The 17745-nt window shown below is 49.0% G+C and overlaps 1 protein-coding gene across 1 annotated transcript in view; it reads right to left on the reverse strand.

The window, feature by feature from the left end:
* Positions 1–10258: 10258 nt before the first annotated feature.
* Positions 10259–17745, reverse strand: part of kdm6a (lysine (K)-specific demethylase 6A) — a 19748-nt gene continuing 12261 nt past the window's right edge. The window contains 17 exon segments of the mRNA XM_079357957.1: positions 10259–11414; positions 12461–12587; positions 12844–12985; positions 13097–13284; positions 14037–14151; positions 14248–14396; positions 14479–14544; positions 14643–14695; positions 14846–15051; positions 15319–15424; positions 15517–15646; positions 15739–15966; positions 15968–16581; positions 16668–17057; positions 17183–17290; positions 17379–17456; positions 17550–17639. Of these exon segments, the coding sequence (XP_079214083.1) occupies positions 11184–11414; positions 12461–12587; positions 12844–12985; positions 13097–13284; positions 14037–14151; positions 14248–14396; positions 14479–14544; positions 14643–14695; positions 14846–15051; positions 15319–15424; positions 15517–15646; positions 15739–15966; positions 15968–16581; positions 16668–17057; positions 17183–17290; positions 17379–17456; positions 17550–17639 (3021 nt within the window). The 3' untranslated portion in view covers positions 10259–11183.

A 17745-nucleotide genomic window follows, 5' to 3' on the forward strand; every position in this document is an offset into this window, starting at 1 on the left:
ACAGCTCGACTATCTGATGACTGTTAGAGGCTGTGCAAGATGACCAAATATTGTGGTATGTTTGTAAAGGGAAGTAACAAAAGCCCACATTCAGCTGCCTTTCCTGTATCTGCAAATGCACGCACACACACACACACACACACATATAGAAACACACACTGATCCAGTTGAGTCAGGACCCAAAAAAACAAACTCAGCTTTACTGTCCAGGTGTGTTCGAGGAATGTGACGCCTGTTTTACAGACACAACAACAAACTTTATAACTTTATAAAAAAAACCAGCAGCATGTGTTCTGTTTGGAGCGCCGGAGTTTCCCCCTCAGAGTCCAGGTGATGCAGCACCTGTCGGGTCAGGATGAACGTTACTTTACGACTTCGACAAACAAGAAATCAAATCCAGCGTTCAGATTCAGAGCTGCAACCTTTCCCCTGCTTTATCTCCTTTTTATACATTCATGGCATCAAACTGTGACTAACCAGTGCGACTGTTTTAAATGAGCATGATGAGCCATCACACCACGGACCTCTGTGTGCTGACGGATGACTGTCAGAGGAGTCACAGTGACTCAAACACTCTGGACTCCGGCCCAGAGGACCAGTTGTGTTCGCCATCTGCTTTATTTTTTATTTCTGCAGAGGACGACGTTGACATAATTAGCTTTCACAGCAACGGGACTCATTTCACAGCATCATGTGGAGACGCACTAACTGGAGGAGCGGGGCGGCTTCGTGCCGACGTGACCGACTGGATTTGTGGACACTGCCCCCGTGTGGCTGCAAAACGACACACACAGAGCAGAGCAGAGGACAGACACTCGATTTATCCAATAAAACTTCACAATCATCCAACTTAAAAATTTAGAATACGAGCAACAACTATTCGCCCGAAGGGAGAGAGGACTTACATCACCTGTAAAGATGAGTGGGAATATTAAAGGCAGCGTTGGTCATTTCCTCCAGATTCACTTTTTCAGATGTTCTGACAGAAATTAATAACTCAGGTTCTCTGAAAAAGGAACAAAGTAAATCCATCATCTGCATCAGTTTGTAAGTCTGTAAAAACTTCAACCAATGTCTGCCACGAGGTACCAATCTGATGAACCAATCACAGGCCTCCCAGCTCTCTGATGAACCAATCACAGCCTCCCTGTCTCCCTGCTCTCTAATGAACCAATCACACGCCTCCCTGTCTCCCTGCTCTCTAATGAACCAATCAAACGCCTCCCTGTCTCCCTGCCCTCCGATGAACCAATCACAGCCTCCCTGTCTCCCTGCTCTCTGATGAACCAATCACACGCCTCCCTGTCTCCCTGCTCTCTGATGAACCAATCACACGCCTCCCTGTCTCCCTGCTCTCTGATGAACCAATCACACGCCTCCCTGTCTCCCTGCTCGTTTAGATTGTGAGCTTACTGACCGCTGAATGAGACAGGAGACGCCGTAGTTTCTACACGATGAAGAAATGAGCTGAGGTCACCTTCTGCATGTAAGTAAGGGGGCGTGGCTTCTTTAGAGGGAGCACAGAGGGGGAGGGGGCGTGGCTTCTCTAGAGGGAGCACAGAGGGGGCGGGTGAAGACGGAGCACTGAGCGAATGCTAGTTTTTCAAAAGAAAGCACCAACCCTGCCTTTAACGGCTTGATTATTGATCGAGAATCATCCGGAGGAATGGATGGAAGCGTGTGGCTTTGGTGGAAAACTTCACGGCGAGCTGATTAAATTCTTTCTGTTTCTTCCTGTGAAATATCAGAACACGAGGTTAAATCGGTGGGCGGCGAGTTCATCTCTGACTCACGGTTTGAAAATGTTCAGGGGGGAAATTCTTCAGCTGCTCATTCTGCGGTTGTGGTTCTCCCGGTGAGACATCTTTCTGTTACCACATATTAATAAAAAATAATCCACAGATTAACAACAACGTCTCGATCGTGCGCCGTTGAATCATCGTGATGTTGGACGGAATGATCGACGGGGTCGTTGTGTCTTCGATGAAAACACGAATAATCCGCTCTGACAGCTTTGTGAGTCATCGGCGTTTAAACAGCGTCCATAAATACGCTGCAGAAAAAAGGATTATCAGAATATAAACTGTCAATAATCTCCGTTAATATTCTCTATGTTCTGTCTGACAGTGACACAGAGTTTAGACATCTGAGGAGGACGTGTGGATTTATTTTTGGACGAGGCTGCACACACACGCACGTTTAAAAGCCTTTAAAATATTTATATTATATTATAGAAAATCTGAGGAGTGACACGGCAGCAGAAGCCACTTGGGGGTGAAGTGCCTTGCCCGAGGACACGTCGGACATGTTGATCTTCTGGTGACGCTGTAAAAAAACAACAACAAAAAATAAAAAAGTAAGGAGAAGGTAAATGACGGACAGCTACGGCTGTAATTTTAAAGTATAATATCCTAATTTGAATAAAGTGCAAAAACATTACATTTACAGAAATATTAAAGTTTTTTTCAGATTTTTTTTTTTTAATTTTACAGTTTTTATTCCAAATTATTTCCCCCTAACCTTCTGGTTGATGACTTACTACCAACTGAGCCCCAAAGCCGCTCAGCTCACCACGACACCACCGTCATGTCACTTTAACCTGCACAACATGCAATCTGAAGGTCTCCACCTGAACGTGTGCTCTCACGTACACACACTCAAACAGGAAGTGATCCATTCAAAACTTTACGCACACACACCAAATCAAAACAAGACTCTCATTAAGTTCAACCAGGATGCTTCCTGTGACTCACGACTCCAAACACTCGGACTCAGTCGAGAGGAATCTGGAGGCAGGGAGAGACTGAAGCTGGCACACGAGGAGGAGGAGGAGGAGGAGGATGAGGAGGAGGAGGAGGAGGAGGAGGAGGAGGAGGAGGAGGAGGAGGATGAGGAGGATGAGGAAGAGGAAGAGGAGGAGGAGGAAGAAGAGGAGGAGGAGGAGGAAGAGGAGGAGGTCTGTGGAGGAGCTAACAGCAAGCTGAACATCAGGAGCTCATGTCAGGTCACACGGCAGATCTGTGGCGTGCCACATCTGTTAGTGTGTTGAACAGTCTCAGTGTCACACACAGGTGAGGCTAACGAAGCACACACACAGGGAGGACCGTCAAAACTGAAGGGACGCACACGCAAACCGGAAGTAAATTAGACTTGATACACGGGAGCAAGAACTACAAAATAAAAGAGGAAACAGAAGTGAAGTCAGGACTATCCGACTTACTAAAATAACAACAGGGAGCGAGAAACAAGAAGAAACCAAAATATAATCTAAGTATAACAAACAGGAAGTGATGGCAATAATAAATATTTATTCTGTATTTTTTCAGAGTGTATACTTTGATTCATCTTTTCCATTTCCTAATTTATCACTTACTCTTTATAAATAAGTCAGAACTTCCGCAGGACGTTAGTCACTGTTCAGTCATGAAGGGACTTTCTTGACATTTTATGAATGAACGTCTCAAATAATCTCTTTCCTCTCTCGCGCGCGCGCGTTGCTTCCTTTTGGTTGATTCCGGGTTTTTTTCGGTGTGTGTGTGTGTGTGTGTGTGTGTGTGTGTGTGTTTACATTGGAGTTTCCGTACAGCTAGTCACATAAATATTGAATCGTTTGCGGTGGTTTATTCATCCCGACAAGAAGCCGCAGCTTCCTGACGCCCCGCGAGACGCACGCGACCCTCCGGTGAGACATCTGAGTCACGAGCCGTTTAGAGAGAGAGAGAGAGAGAGAGAGAGAGAGAGAGAGAGAGAGAGAGAGAGAGAGATACAAGTAGGTTCAGTGTGTCTGCAGTCAGAGGAAAAAAATATTTATTTAGAAGAGAACTTCAATATTAAAAAAAAGGGGTCAACATTACGTTTTTAAAATATCACAACTCACAAAAAGTTCTGATTTTATTATTTTGTGTGTGTGCAAGTGTGTGTGTGTGTGTGTGTGCTGGTGTGTAAATATTTGATATTGATTATTTTCTGAAATTATTTTTGGATTTTTTTTTAAGCTGTCTGAATAATTCTGCTCGAAGGATAAAAAAACATTTGTCCTGTGTGTGTCAGTCAGAATTCTTCTTTGTCCCATTGCAGATGTGTGTGTGTGTGTGTGTGTGTGTGTGTGTGTGTGTGTGTGTGTGTGTGTGTGTGTGTGTGTATGTGTGTGTGTTGATGTCAGTTTGCTCCCCGCTCACACACACACACATTCCTCACAAACCAACACTTCCATAAAATGACAGTGATTTCCTCCTGGCTGCTAAAAGCTCTGCTCCCTCCCCTCCTGCTGTAACATCCCACTTCTGAAACTCTCTGAAATACTTTCACATGTTTTTCTCCTTCAGAGTTGAAGAGTGAGTCACTTCTTCAAAGAGTCAAAACAAACAGGAGCGGAAGAAACATGGCTGACTCACAGGAGTGACTAACACATCTGGAATACACCTTCCGGATTTAAGGACAGCGTTCATCCTCTTTGATACTCACTGTGTGTGTGTGTGTGTGTGTGTGTGTGTGTGTGTGTGTGTGTGTGTGTGTGTGTGTGTGTGTGTGTGTGTGTCAGAGACATGACTTAGTATTCCTCCCCTTCATTCTTACAGTGCCACCTGCTGGCTCCCTGTAGTACTGCCCCCCTGTTCCTGCAGAGTAAATGTATTACTGCAGATTGTGAAGCTTAAAGGCAGGTTTAATCATTTCCTTCAGATCCACGTTTGAAGATGTTTAGTTCTTTTAGGTCCTGACAGAAATGAATCACTCATGCTTTGTTTTCTGTTTTTCTGATACCTGATACCTGAGCTGATAATAAACGCCGTCGTCGAGTGTTCCTGAACGCCGCATTGGACTCATTGCAACTCTGAGATCATTCATCGACCTGTCGCAGAAGTCAGTTCATCATGATTTTACCCGGCTGATAAATACATCGATACGCAGAACAAACGGATCTGAACAGGAGAGTGTTCTTCAGCTCTGACATGCCAGCCTCCTCCTTCGCACTTCTGCAGGTAAGTGGAAATGTAAAAAAGAAGAAAAACACAACCTGCCAGCTCTTTTTTTTTTTAAGGACCGTTGAAAAGGGATCAAGAATAATTTAAAGGTGTGCTTGCTCGAAGTGCTTGTCAGTCCATCGGGGCCGATGCAGCCACCTGTGGTTGAGCTAATGTAAAAGCTGTCAGGTGCAGACCCTGTTTCATCCCACTCTTTCAGTTTGTCAGAGGAAACACAATGAACGCCACGCAGCGCGCGCGCAATCAACGTCCCTCATCGAGTGTTTTCTGAAGTTTCTTTTTTTTTGGGGGGGGGGGGGGGGTTCAGGTGAGTGAGTTATTGTTTCCGCTTGCTGGCTTCAGAAAGGAACAGAAGCAGTGTCATTATATTCTCATTATTCGTGCACTTCACACCCGGTGACTAAGTGTTCATGTAAAAGGTTGTCACACCGACTCAGTCCACACTCACACACACACACACACACACACACACACACACACACACACACACACACTCCTGTGCCAGGGTTTTTTTTTCCGTCTACTTTCGGCACAAGAGGAAAAAGCATTAGTGAACACTCTGAGGCTCAATCAACCAAAACCATACAAATCAGATTTTTTGAAACAAAAATAAAAACTCTTTTTGACTCTTTTTTACCTCTGGACGTTTGATCGGAAGACTTTTCTTTTAGTAAGGCTTCAGGAACATCCAGGCTGCAGGAACATCCAGGCTGCAGGAACATCCAGGCTGCAGGAACATCCAGGCTGCAGGAACATCCAGGCTGCAGGAACATACAGGCTGCAGGAACATCCAGGCTTCAGGAACATACAGGCTGCAGGAACATACAGGCTGCAGGAACATACAGGCTGCAGGAACATCCAGGCTTCAGGAACATACAGGCTGCAGGAACATACAGGCTGCAGGAACATCCAGGCTGCAGGAACATCCAGGCTGCAGGAACATACAGGCTGCAGGAACATCCAGGCTGCAGGAACATACAGGCTGCAGGAACATGCAGGCTGCAGGAACATCCAGGCTGCAGGAACATCCAGGCTGCAGGAACATACAGGCTGCAGGAACATACAGGCTGCAGGAACATACAGGCTGCAGGAACATACAGGCTGCAGGAACATACAGGCTGCAGGAACATACAGGCTGCAGAAACATACAGGCTTCAGGAACATCCAGGCTGCAGGAACATGCAGGCTGCAGGAACATCCAGGCTGCAGGAACATACAGGCTGCAGGAACATACAGGCTGCAGGAACATACAGGCTGCAGGAACATCCAGGCTGCAGGAACATTCAGGCTGCAGGAACATACAGGCTGCAGGAACATACAGGCTGCAGGAACATACAGGCTGCAGGAACATACAGGCTGCAGAAACATTCAGGCTGCAGGAACATACAGGCTGCAGGAACATACAGGCTGCAGGAACATGCAGGCTGCAGGAACATTCAGGCTGCAGGAACATGCAGGCTGCAGGAACATTCAGGCTGCAGGAACATACAGGCTGCAGGAACATACAGGCTGCAGGAACATACAGGCTGCAGGAACATACAGGCTGCAGGACCATACAGGCTGCAGGAACATTCAGGCTTCAGGAACATGCAGGCTGCAGGAACATGCAGGCTGCAGGAACATACAGGCTGCAGGAACATGCAGGCTGCAGGAACATACAGGCTGCAGGAACATACAGGCTGCAGGAACATACAGGCTGCAGGAACATACAGGCTGCAGGAACATTCAGGCTGCAGGAACATGCAGGCTGCAGGAACATTCAGGCTGCAGGAACATACAGGCTGCAGGAACATTCAGGCTTCAGGAACATGCAGGCTGCAGGAACATGCAGGCTTCAGGAACATGCAGGCTGCAGGAACATGCAGGCTGCAGGAACATACAGGCTGCAGGAACATACAGGCTGCAGGAACATACAGGCTGCAGGAACATACAGGCTGCAGGAACATTCAGGCTGCAGGAACATGCAGGCTGCAGGAACATACAGGCTGCAGGAACATACAGGCTGCAGGAACATTCAGGCTTCAGGAACATGCAGGCTTCAGGAACATTCAGGCTGCAGGAACATGCAGGCTGCAGGAACATACAGGCTGCAGGAACATCCAGGCTTCAGGAACATTCAGGCTGCAGGAACATTCAGGCTGCAGGAACATACAGGCTGCAGGAACATCCAGGCTTCAGGAACATTCAGGCTTCAGGAACATGCAGGCTTCAGGAACATTCAGGCTGCAGGAACATACAGGCTGCAGGAACATCCAGGCTTCAGGAACATCCAGGCTTCAGGAACATCCAGGCTTCAGGAACATACAGGCTGCAGGAACATTCAGGCTGCAGGAACATACAGGCTTCAGGAACATACAGGCTGCAGGAACATACAGGCTGCAGGAACATGCAGGCTGCAGGAACATACAGGCTGCAAAGGGACCGTGGTTGCATGCAAACAGGCACAAAGAAAAAAGCCTCCTGGAGTTCAGACAGATCGGATTCCTGCACACAGTTGTACTGTGTGTGTAAATGTGTTAATTTATTCCTTCACCAGGTTACGTCACAGGACAATGACCTCCTCTCTCAACAGGTGTGTTGCTGCATGTCGTGTCTGCAGAGAGGAAGAACTCCGTCAGAAGTCTGGATGGTTTTTTTTTTTGTTCGTTAAATTCTCTGAAAATAATCAAACAGAGATGAATAGTTTGACATCAAGTTTGCAAACGAGCTTAATGAGTTCATAAAGTTTGTCTGCTCCATTTTTAAAAACCCAAATCCTGTCACGAGGAGCCGAGCCGAACGCTTCCCTCCTGCTGCGCTGACTGACGACTTTAATAACTTAAAGGTTGACACATGCAGAGATAAATATTATAATAAAAAACACATTTCTTTGAGGGGAGCTTTTTTTTTTGACAAAACTAACCAAAGAAGTTCAACTGAATTTACACAGTCAACAACAGTGAGTTCTGGAAGAATTCTTTCTGCAAGTCTGAAGGACGATGAAGCTGCAGAAAAAAAACCCGGAAATCTGTGAGATTATTTCCCATCATGCTCCTGTGCCGGCTTCCTCCCACAGTCCAAACACACGCTGGTTTTTCAAAGGGGCCCAGAGATCCTGCTTTCGTTTCTCACATCTAGTGACCAGAGATGACGCATCACGTTTTACACACAAGTCTGCAGGGACTTGGGTTGGGAACCGCAGGGTCACCGGGTCAAGTCCCGGTGCGGCCCGGAAGTGTGAAAGGGGTTCTGTTGGCTGGAGAGGTGAAAGGTCACTTACCTGAGCACAGCATATTAAAAATATGTGCACATGTGGAAAAGTGACATTTGCACTTCTCTCACCATGAAAATGTTCCTTTTAGAAAACGATGCACCGACCTTCAGACTCCTTCTGACAAGTCGTTCCAGAATATTCACAATCCATAAAAAGCCTGATGAGATGAAATCAACTTTTTTTTTTTTACCCGTTCGTCTGCAGAGGAAGAAAAAGCTGTTTCAGTTCCTCTTTTACAAACCGACGCTCGCCCAGCTTCCTCTTTTCATGTCCTGAAAATCAGACCGTGAAGGATCCACAAACTGAGCCGCACACGTTTTAATCATCTCCAACCGCAGATCACCTGCTGAGGAGGGGACACACACACACACACACACACACACACACACACACACTCCTGTGCCTGTGGACACACACGGACACACACACACACACGTTTGATGTCTTTCTGCCTCGTTGTTCACAATCATTATTTTCTCCCCGTGATTCTCTGCTGATCGACCCCGCGCCCCGCAGGACTGGGTAAACTGGGCGCCACATGTGGACGTTTAATGAGGCGTCGTGTCTTTGTTACTGGCCGAGGCCCTTTTAATGGACCGAGTATTCAGGATCAATTTATAGGGAATAAAAGGCTGCCAAGGATGATTTAGCAAACACGAAAAATAAGATGTCTGACTTTTAAATCCACCATGCACAAACCTACAGTAACATGCAGGATAAGCCCCGCCTCTGATTCTTACCATCGATGACCAGTAGAAATATGACCTTTTAAATGAGTCCAGACTAAATATTGTATTAAAGAGTCCATGTGACGTCACCATCAGGGCAGGAACTCTGCTTCGAAGACTCACGTTTGGCGTTTTGTCTGCAGCTGTCTTTGCTTTCTGGAGCAGCAGAGCAGCGAGCGAGCGTTACGGGACAGTCGTGATCCAGACTCGCTGCACAGGCCGCCGTACGACACCAGTGAGCAAATTCTCCTTCACGGAAAAAGCTGGACAGAATGACGCCACGTTCAAAGACTGAGGAAACGTTTAATCGTGCAGAACACCGTGAACGCTCACATGTTCGATCTCAACTTGAAACGATACCCAAATGCAAAACTCTGTTTGAATGGAGTGCTGCAGGTTGCTGGTTTGAATCCCAGTCTGACAGGAGCCTTGCCCGTGCATGGCATGGGTTCTCTCCGGCTTCCTCCCACTGTCCAATCACACGCTGGTTAGCTTACCTGCTGACTCTGAACTGTCTGTAGGTGTGAATGTGTCTCTACATGTCAGCTCTGTGATTGGCTGATGAAGTGAAGCCCCGCCTCCTGTCCAATGACAGCTGAGATCGTCTCCAGCCCTCCAACGAACTGATGAGTAAAATCGGTAAAGATGGAGGAACGTTTGAATTTCTTTTTTCCTGCAGTTTCATTCGATCGACATCTTTTCACCTTTTTTTTTTGTTCTTTGATGTTTTTATTTTGAAACTTTCCATAAATTCAGCCGTATATTTAACCAATCACACGTTCATGACACTAAAAACGAGAAGCCTCAACTGAATTCTATAATCTGCATCTTTGTTTTCCGTATTTGGTCCTTCCCATTTCTTCTCATTTGTCACACCGATTATAAAAAAAAAAAAAAAAAAAAAAAAAAAAGTCACATGACTTCTAGGGTTTGTAAACACCTGAACAGATATAATCATTGAAACAGAACCCTGGTCACTTATTGCACAAGTTTCACTTTTCTTATGTTGTTTTAAACTCCATTTGATTTAACTTTGTACTTTTTGCACATTTAGTTTTATTAATGTAAATATTTATCTTTTTTACCTTGTTTTATTTTATTTACCTTTTTCTTATCTACATTGCACCGTGGGATGGGGGGGAAACGTAATTTCGATTTCACTGTATGTCTGACATATTTTGGAATTGACAAATAAAGAACCTTGAACCTTGATATCTGAAGTTTCTGGAGCTCCAGGTTCGACTTGAAGCAGAAGTTAGAGTGTCGGTTTGATGGTGTAAAAAGTGCGACAGGTGTAAATAAAGACAGGTCTCGTTTATTGACTCATAAAACATCCTTCAAACATAAACCTATGTCGGGTAAGGTCTCTGTACAACGCTTCCTAAGCAGTTCACTTATATAGAAAAGGTCGGAGGAGGCGTCGTTGAAAAAATCACAACGCTCCGATTTAATGGCAGGAACTCTGGAAAAACAAAAATGACAGCATTCCATCCACAAATATCTTCAAGCAATAAATATGCGTTTATAAATAGTGAAAATTTACATTTAAAAAAAAAGAAAAATTAAAGTTCACTCTTCTGTCCGTCTGTTTGTGTGCAACCCTTTTTCTCCGTGACGTTTCCTCCTGTTTCTTTAAATCATAAAAAAAAAAAAAAAAAAAAAACGCTTTGAAAGTCCGGGAACATAAAAAGGTGTCACTCATCTGATCACATTACAAAACGTCTCGTGTTTCCTGACTGAGGAGGAGGAGGAGGAGGAGGAGGAGGAGGAGGAAGTGGTGTCTATCTAACCAGCTATGCTAAATAGTCGTCTTGTGAAAAAGGGGGCGGGGCAAAGCTCTGGCGTCGACTCACAAGCAGAAAAAAAAAAAAAAAAAGTCAGTAGTCTTTGTGTGAAAACAGAATATGTACAAAACTTTAATTCATCATTTTTCGGTGGAATATTTTTTTGTGTTTTCTGGGCCAGCAGGGGAACAGTCCAGTCATGATGGAGGAGTGGGCGGGGCTTGGGTGGGTGGGGTCATACCGCTCTGGACAGGTTGCATAGACACACAGCTTACACACAGCTGCCTTATGGGAGAGCTACAGAGCGCCGTTTGACGACCGCCAGGCTCACTTCCTGAATGTCAGAGAAGACGGAGAAAGAAACGTGTCCGGAGAGTTCTGAGACGGCGGAGGCGTCGCGAGGACGAGGAGGAGGAGGAGGAAGAGCACACTGAGCTCACGGCACCGTTAAACGTCTCAGACTGACGCACCGCTGGTTGTCATCGACGACACTTACGAGCGTGAACTGGTCGTAAACCTGCATGAGGTCGTCGATCTTGTACTGCTCCAGCACCACAAAGTTGTCCAGGTTAGAGCTCCCCCTGCGGGCGCAGTCCTGACAGTGCACCACGTAGGTTTTACTTCTGTTGCTCTCGCTGGTGACGAACAGCATGTCGAACACTTCCACCTGCACAGGGAAGACAGGAAAGTGATCAGGCATCACTTATATCACCTTTATTATCTTTACAGAAGAGCACGTACGGGAGGAGACAGTATCCAAACTGAAACTCTAAAAAAGGTCTAATCCTGAATGCTCTGGATTTGATTGGACCAGAGAAGGTAGGCGGGGCTTTGAAGGCCGTTTTGGACGCCCCTGGGTTTGCCAGATATGAGAGCAGTTATCAGGTGAACAGGTGTTGCAGCGATGGAAGCGGGCAGTGGAACTGCTTCAGATAGAAGTGATTGTACCCGAGCTAAAAAGCCTCTGCATGTTTCTAATAAGCTCCAGCAGCAGAAAGCTGCTCAAACTAGGATCAATGTTGGAGATGAAACATGGAGAGAGGTTAGAACGCAGAAAGCTTTACAGACCCATGCAGAGCTGGCTAAACACTGAAGCTACAGTGACCACCACATGCAGAGCTGGCTAAACACTGAAGCTACAGTGTCCACCACATGCAGAGCTGGCTAAACACTGAAGCTACAGTGTCTCTATATGCAGAGCTGGCTAAACACTGAAGCTACAGTGTCCACCACATGCAGAGCTGGCTAAACACTGAAGCTACAGTGTCTCTACATGCAGAGCTGGCTAAACACTGAAGCTACAGTGTCTCTACATGCAGAGCTGGCTAAACTGAAGCTACAGTGTCCACCACATGCAGAGCTGGCTAAACACTGAAGCTACAGTGTTCGCCACCTGTGTGAGAGGAGGGGGCGGAGCCAGACAGCTCCCTGTGATGATTAGTTTAGACTGCAGTACTCATTTTAAACACTAGAGTTACACTACAGTTACAGACTGCTCCTTGAAGTTGTTTAAAGCTAATATTAAGAGAGAGAAACTTCTTATAAATGTGCAACGAGTTACTTTGAAGTTACAGTAAGAAGAAAATGATGCTAATAAGAGAACCAGCTCGATTATTTGTGCAAAGTGCAAAAGACGGGAGGGGGGGGATTTGATGCGAGTGCCGTCCCATCGTCCTCCTGCAGAGACGTCACGCTGCGTTCTGGCGTTCTCACCTCACAGATGCTGCAGTAATGAGCCGGCTCGTTCTGCGTCCTCCCGTGCCACACCAGCTCTTTGCCCGCATTGAGCAGCATCTCCCTCTGCACCTGACACTGCTTCAGAGTCCGCAGCAGGCAATACCTGAAACACACACACACACACACACACACACACACACAGGCAAACACACACACACACACACACACACACACACACACACACACAGGCAGAGGCTGTCAAAATGTCCATCCTCCGGATAACGTGACATTTTTCTGCATTTAAAAACACGAAATCGGGGGGTCTAATCCCGTTGCCGTGGTAACACTCAGGCGTCGATATATCCGTTTGATTTTCACGACTATCAAACTGAAGTCATCAGAAAACGGCGAGTTCTCACTTGATCATCTCGAAGAGCTTGTGGTCGGACACTTTGATGTTCCTCGCCATGTTCCAGGAGAGGTGGATCATGGGAACGATGGACTTGACGCTCTGCAGCTTGTTCCACTCGTAGCGCTCCACCGCCAGCTTGTACTGATGAGCTGAGGAGAGAGAGAGGGACAGAGAAAGAATCAGTCAAGTCGTTCAGAACGCCACGGGGCTCACCGGGTCACACAGCACCAAGCCGTCGAGGTCGTTCGGCCTCGTCTCACCCGTGAGGGGGCCGACGTTCCACGCGATGTTGTTGCACCAGCCGATGGCCTGAACCCAGTGGATGGTTCCCGTGTTGAGCCACACCAGGTCCCCCGGGCGCTGGATGAACCGGTAAACAGGCACGTTGGTCTCGTACAGGTCCTCCAGGTTTGGCCACCAGGAGCCCATCAGGAAGTTGATGTTGTTCCTGTGAGCGCAGAACATAAACAAAGCGAGTCAAGAAACTTAAAACTTGAGCTCTGATTGGCTAAAAGGTTTTGGAGCCTTTGATTGGCCAAGCAGGAGAAAGTCTCGCTCTCACAGTTGCAGAAATAAATCCCAGATATTTCCCGGAGGATCCGCGTGCGTGAACGCTCACCCGGACTTCACCCGGAGTTTCTCCAACGAGACGTCGAGTATATTTTCCTGCAGCGACTCGCGAGAGAAAGCGAACAATTGACCCCGAGCCAAACGGAGAGAGCGGAGTGAGCGTTTGCTTTCACACGTGCAGCTTTTAGGTTAGCTTAGCGGAGTTAGCTTTAGGTGTGAAGGCACGACTCGTAAGGTTTTTATTTTTTAACCAAAAGTTGAAGAGAGAGAGAGAGAGAGAGAGAGAGAGAGAGAGAGAGAGAGAGAGAGAGAGAGAGAGAGAGAGAGAGAGAGAGAGAGAGAGAGAGAGAGAGAGACAAATGTTCCTCAAGTCCTTCTGGTGTTATAAAGATGCTAACGTCACGACGAGGATGAGACAATTTAACAAAAAAATGTCGCCAACGAAATTTGACGTGGAACCTTCCTCAGAGATTTATTAGTGTTGCTGAAGTTTTAAAACAGGTCTCCATCTTGTTCCGAGTTGTAACCCCGAACACGCAGCAGTCGTCACTTCCTTGTTTTTCGTGCAGAACGAAGAGAAGCTAAAGGACAGTAAAGGGTTAAAAACATGATCTCGTTCAGCGTCCCTACTTTTCACAGAAGTCGTTGATGACGCCCCAGTACAGCTCGGGCACGGCGAACCACTCGCAGTCTCCGGGACCGATGTTGATGTTGACTGAGCAGAAGTTGTTGTTCTCTTGGTGACCTTCAAAATAAAAGCACAGAGTTAGCGAGAAAGAAAGACGGATGGAGGCGGAGAGAACGTGGGGGGGGGGGGGGATCAGCTGCTTGACAGATCTACCTGGAGTCCTGCTCCCCGGCACCTTCATGTAGAGCTGCACCGTGTTCATGCCGAGGATGGTGTGACCCACGTGGCTCAGCAGGTTTCCTGCCGACACCACCCGAGCAAACGCCGGAAGCTTGGTCAACTCCTGGAGCTGCAGCTTCCACCTGAAGAGGACGCAGGATACAGATTTATCACCAGCGTGTGAAGAGCGGACGACGGGGACAGAAGAGTCAAACGGTCACTCACTTCTTCTCGTCCGAGAGCTCGATGTTGGTGCCGAACTTGAGGTGTTTGAAAGGACCTTTCCTGCGCCTGACGCCGGCGGAGAAAAAAACAAAAACAAGCGATGAGCGAGAAGGAAAATAAAAAACACACAAACTGAAGACCGAGAGGAGAAGAAAGAAAATCACCTGTCTGAGGATCCTGCTTCTGCGTCCGTCTCCTTCCTCTTCTCGTTCTCCTCCTGTCCAATCAAACACGCACAGGTTTAGAGTCAGTCAGAGTGTGTGTGTGTGTGTGTGTGTGTGTGTGTGTGTGTGTGTGTGTGTGTGTGTGTGTGTGTGTGTGTGTGTGTGTGTGTGTGTGTGTGTGTGTGCGCGTGTGTGTGACTGACCCTCAGAGACTCCTGGAAGGACGACGCCTGGTACTGAGCGTATTTGATGATGGTGGTGTGCGAGCGGCTGCTCTCGCAGCGCCACATCTTCCTGCTGCCGCTCGGGTCCCAGTTCTCGTCGGTGGGCTGAGCGAGCTGCGTTCGCACCTCCACCAGGTGATCGGGGTTCGCCTCCACCAGCGTCTTCGTGGAGAACAGGCCCAAATCTGTGACAGAAAACCTGTTAAAACCTAAAAGCTCATTTCTCTCTCTTTGACTGCAGCGGGTCAGATTTCAGATGGCGTGGAGTCTCTTGTGACGGCGAGCAAAAAGCTGCCGAGCGTCCTCTCCAGAAAACACGTGCAGTAACACTTCCCACTTGCAGGTGGTGCTGTTGTCACACATGTCGAGATCCAGCACACACACTGCATGTCATGACACACCCACAGAGCCACGTGAGGCCGGAGCACACACACACACACACACACTCGTACCCAGCTTGAGCGCTCCGGCGAGCCCTCGGATGACGGTGGCCGGGTTGGCGGGGTTGGTGCAGAACTGATGCAGCGGAGGGAAGAAAGCGTCCCTCTTGTTTTCCAGCTGCAGGTCGAAGGAGGAGGAGCAAAGTGTGAGCGCTGCATCAACAACATCACACACACACACACACTTCATGTTTTGGTCTTTGCACGTACGTAAATACTGGGCGTGGGGGGGTTGAGTTTGTCCTTTGGCAGCAGAGGAGAGGGGGGGCGAGGGGGGCGAGGCGGGGGACACTTGTCCAGGAGGATGCTGCTGGTCGACAGGCCGTTCTTCCCCAGGTTCCTGAACACACAGAAATCGCCGTCATCGCTTCAACTCTGACAGTTTCACTTTTTACACGTCTCGTGTTTTCACCCTCGCTCGCTTCCTCTTACCTGCACGCTTTCAGCACCTCACTGGAGCTGGGGTAGATGGACACTGAGGACCAGGGCGCCAGGCCGCCGTGGACACCGTTTCTGCGAGCGCCTCCCGAAGGCTCCTCCTTCAGCGGGCTCTTGGAGTCCTCGGGGCCCTTCCCGTTGACGGCGGGCCCCCGAGCGGACGGGCTGTTAAGGCTGTTAGCGGCGTGAGGCTCCGCAGAGGGAGGAGACGGCGTGCCGGCGGGGGACGGGCTGCTCGGCGCCGCGGAGACCCGGGTGGACGTTGTTGATTTTCTCCGAGGAAGGCCCTCCGTGGTCGCCGTGGTTACTGTAGTTATTGTTGTCGTCGTTGGCTTTTCCCTTTAGCAAGGCTGAGAGCTGAGGATTGTCTGAAGCGGGCACGCCGGGGGCAGGCGAGGCGGGCTGAGACAGGCAAACAGAGCCGTCCGTCACCCGCGGCTGGACGTGATTAGTCAATCCCTGCGCGGGGGCGGAGCTTGGACTTAAAGGTGTCCCTGCAGATTGCCTGATAGCCGCCTCTGGACCTGATGGCAAAGCAGCAGCAGCAGCCCCTCCGTTGCTGCCGCCGCCGTTGCCCCCTGAAGGCGTGGCGTCTTTGGTGTGGACCCCTGAGGTAGTAGCGGAGTGGAGGGGCGAGGACAGGTGGTTGGGGGTGGACTGCGGCGAGGTGGGGGACAAGGAGGAGGCCGAGGAGGAGGCAGTGCAGGGCCCGGAGGAATGTCCGACCTGATTCAGAATGGCAGAAGAAGAGAAGGAGGTCTGAGGGGAGGACGAGGAAGAGAAAGGGGGTTCTCCATTGGGACCAGCCGAATGTGAACCTGGACCTTTTTGAAGCCCCTGCACAAAGAGAAACGGCGTTAAGATGTGTGATGTCATAAAGGTTAAACTTTCACAGAGCGAGCGTGGAGGAAGGCGTGCTCCACCTGAGTGTTAGCGTTGCGTTGCTGGCTCCTCCAGGTCTCGTCTGAGTGACTGGGACTACTGGTCGTACTGCTGGTGCTGGGCTGACTGGCGGCTGTGCAGGTGTGAGGTAGAGAGTTCTGCTGCAGGTAAGGCACGTTTCCGTTGCTCGCGCCGCCACCTCCCAGTCCCAGGCTGTGATTCTTGTCCAGGTATCCCGGCGGCCCCGCCGAGGGACTCGAGGAGCAGGACCCGTTGGCTGTGGGCTGGGCGACACACGGGGGTCGGATGGCTGTGTGGTTGAGGGGGGAGGTGAGGCCTGCAGGGTGGAGGGAGGACTCGGCAAGCGGACCGTTGGGAAGACCGGGCCGAGGCTGACCTCCCGCCGCCGCCGCCGACTGCTGCTGCCTCATCTGACACAGCGAGAGAGACAAGAGGAAGAGAACCAAATCGTTAAACCGAGTCAAGACGCAGCTCATCACAAAGGGTCTCCAAACCTGCCCTGGAGCCCCAGGTCAAAGGTCACGCGGGAGTGTACCTGCTGCTGCTGCTGCTGCATGAGAGAGAACTGGTTCTCCAGCTGCTCCAACATCTGCACCTGGGGAGGCTTGAGGTTTGCTCGGTTGCTCCGCAGGTGGTCCAGGTGCTGCGACAGGTCACAGGAGTGTCGCGTTAAAAAAATCGAGGCCAAACTCACAAAACAGATGCATGCCACCCCTTGAGACGTGTCCTACCTGAATCTTCTGTGGCGTCAGGTACCAGCTGGGGATCTGCTGATGATCGGGGCTGTTGACCCACGAGTCTGCAGCAACCTGCAGGGAGGCAACATTAAAAAACAAACATGTGAGAAGTTTGATTCTATCCTGCAGAGTTGGTGACGTTTGGATGAATGTGGTGACGTCCACCTTGACCGGGCTGGCTGTGCGTTTCTTCTTGGCAGGGCTGGCCTGAGCGTCCGTGTGATTGGCCGTCTGGACTTCCTCGCCCTTACAGGCCTGAAAGCACAGAGCACGCCGGGTTAAGCTCGACTCTTCTTCTTCATCGTCTTCAGCGGTGATTTAAACAACAACACTTCTCGGCACAGGTACCGGAGCTCGACGC

The sequence above is a fragment of the Symphodus melops genome (genome assembly GCF_947650265.1).
Source record: "Symphodus melops genome assembly, chromosome: 12".
In the NCBI taxonomy this organism is placed as follows: domain Eukaryota; kingdom Metazoa; phylum Chordata; class Actinopteri; order Labriformes; family Labridae; genus Symphodus; species Symphodus melops.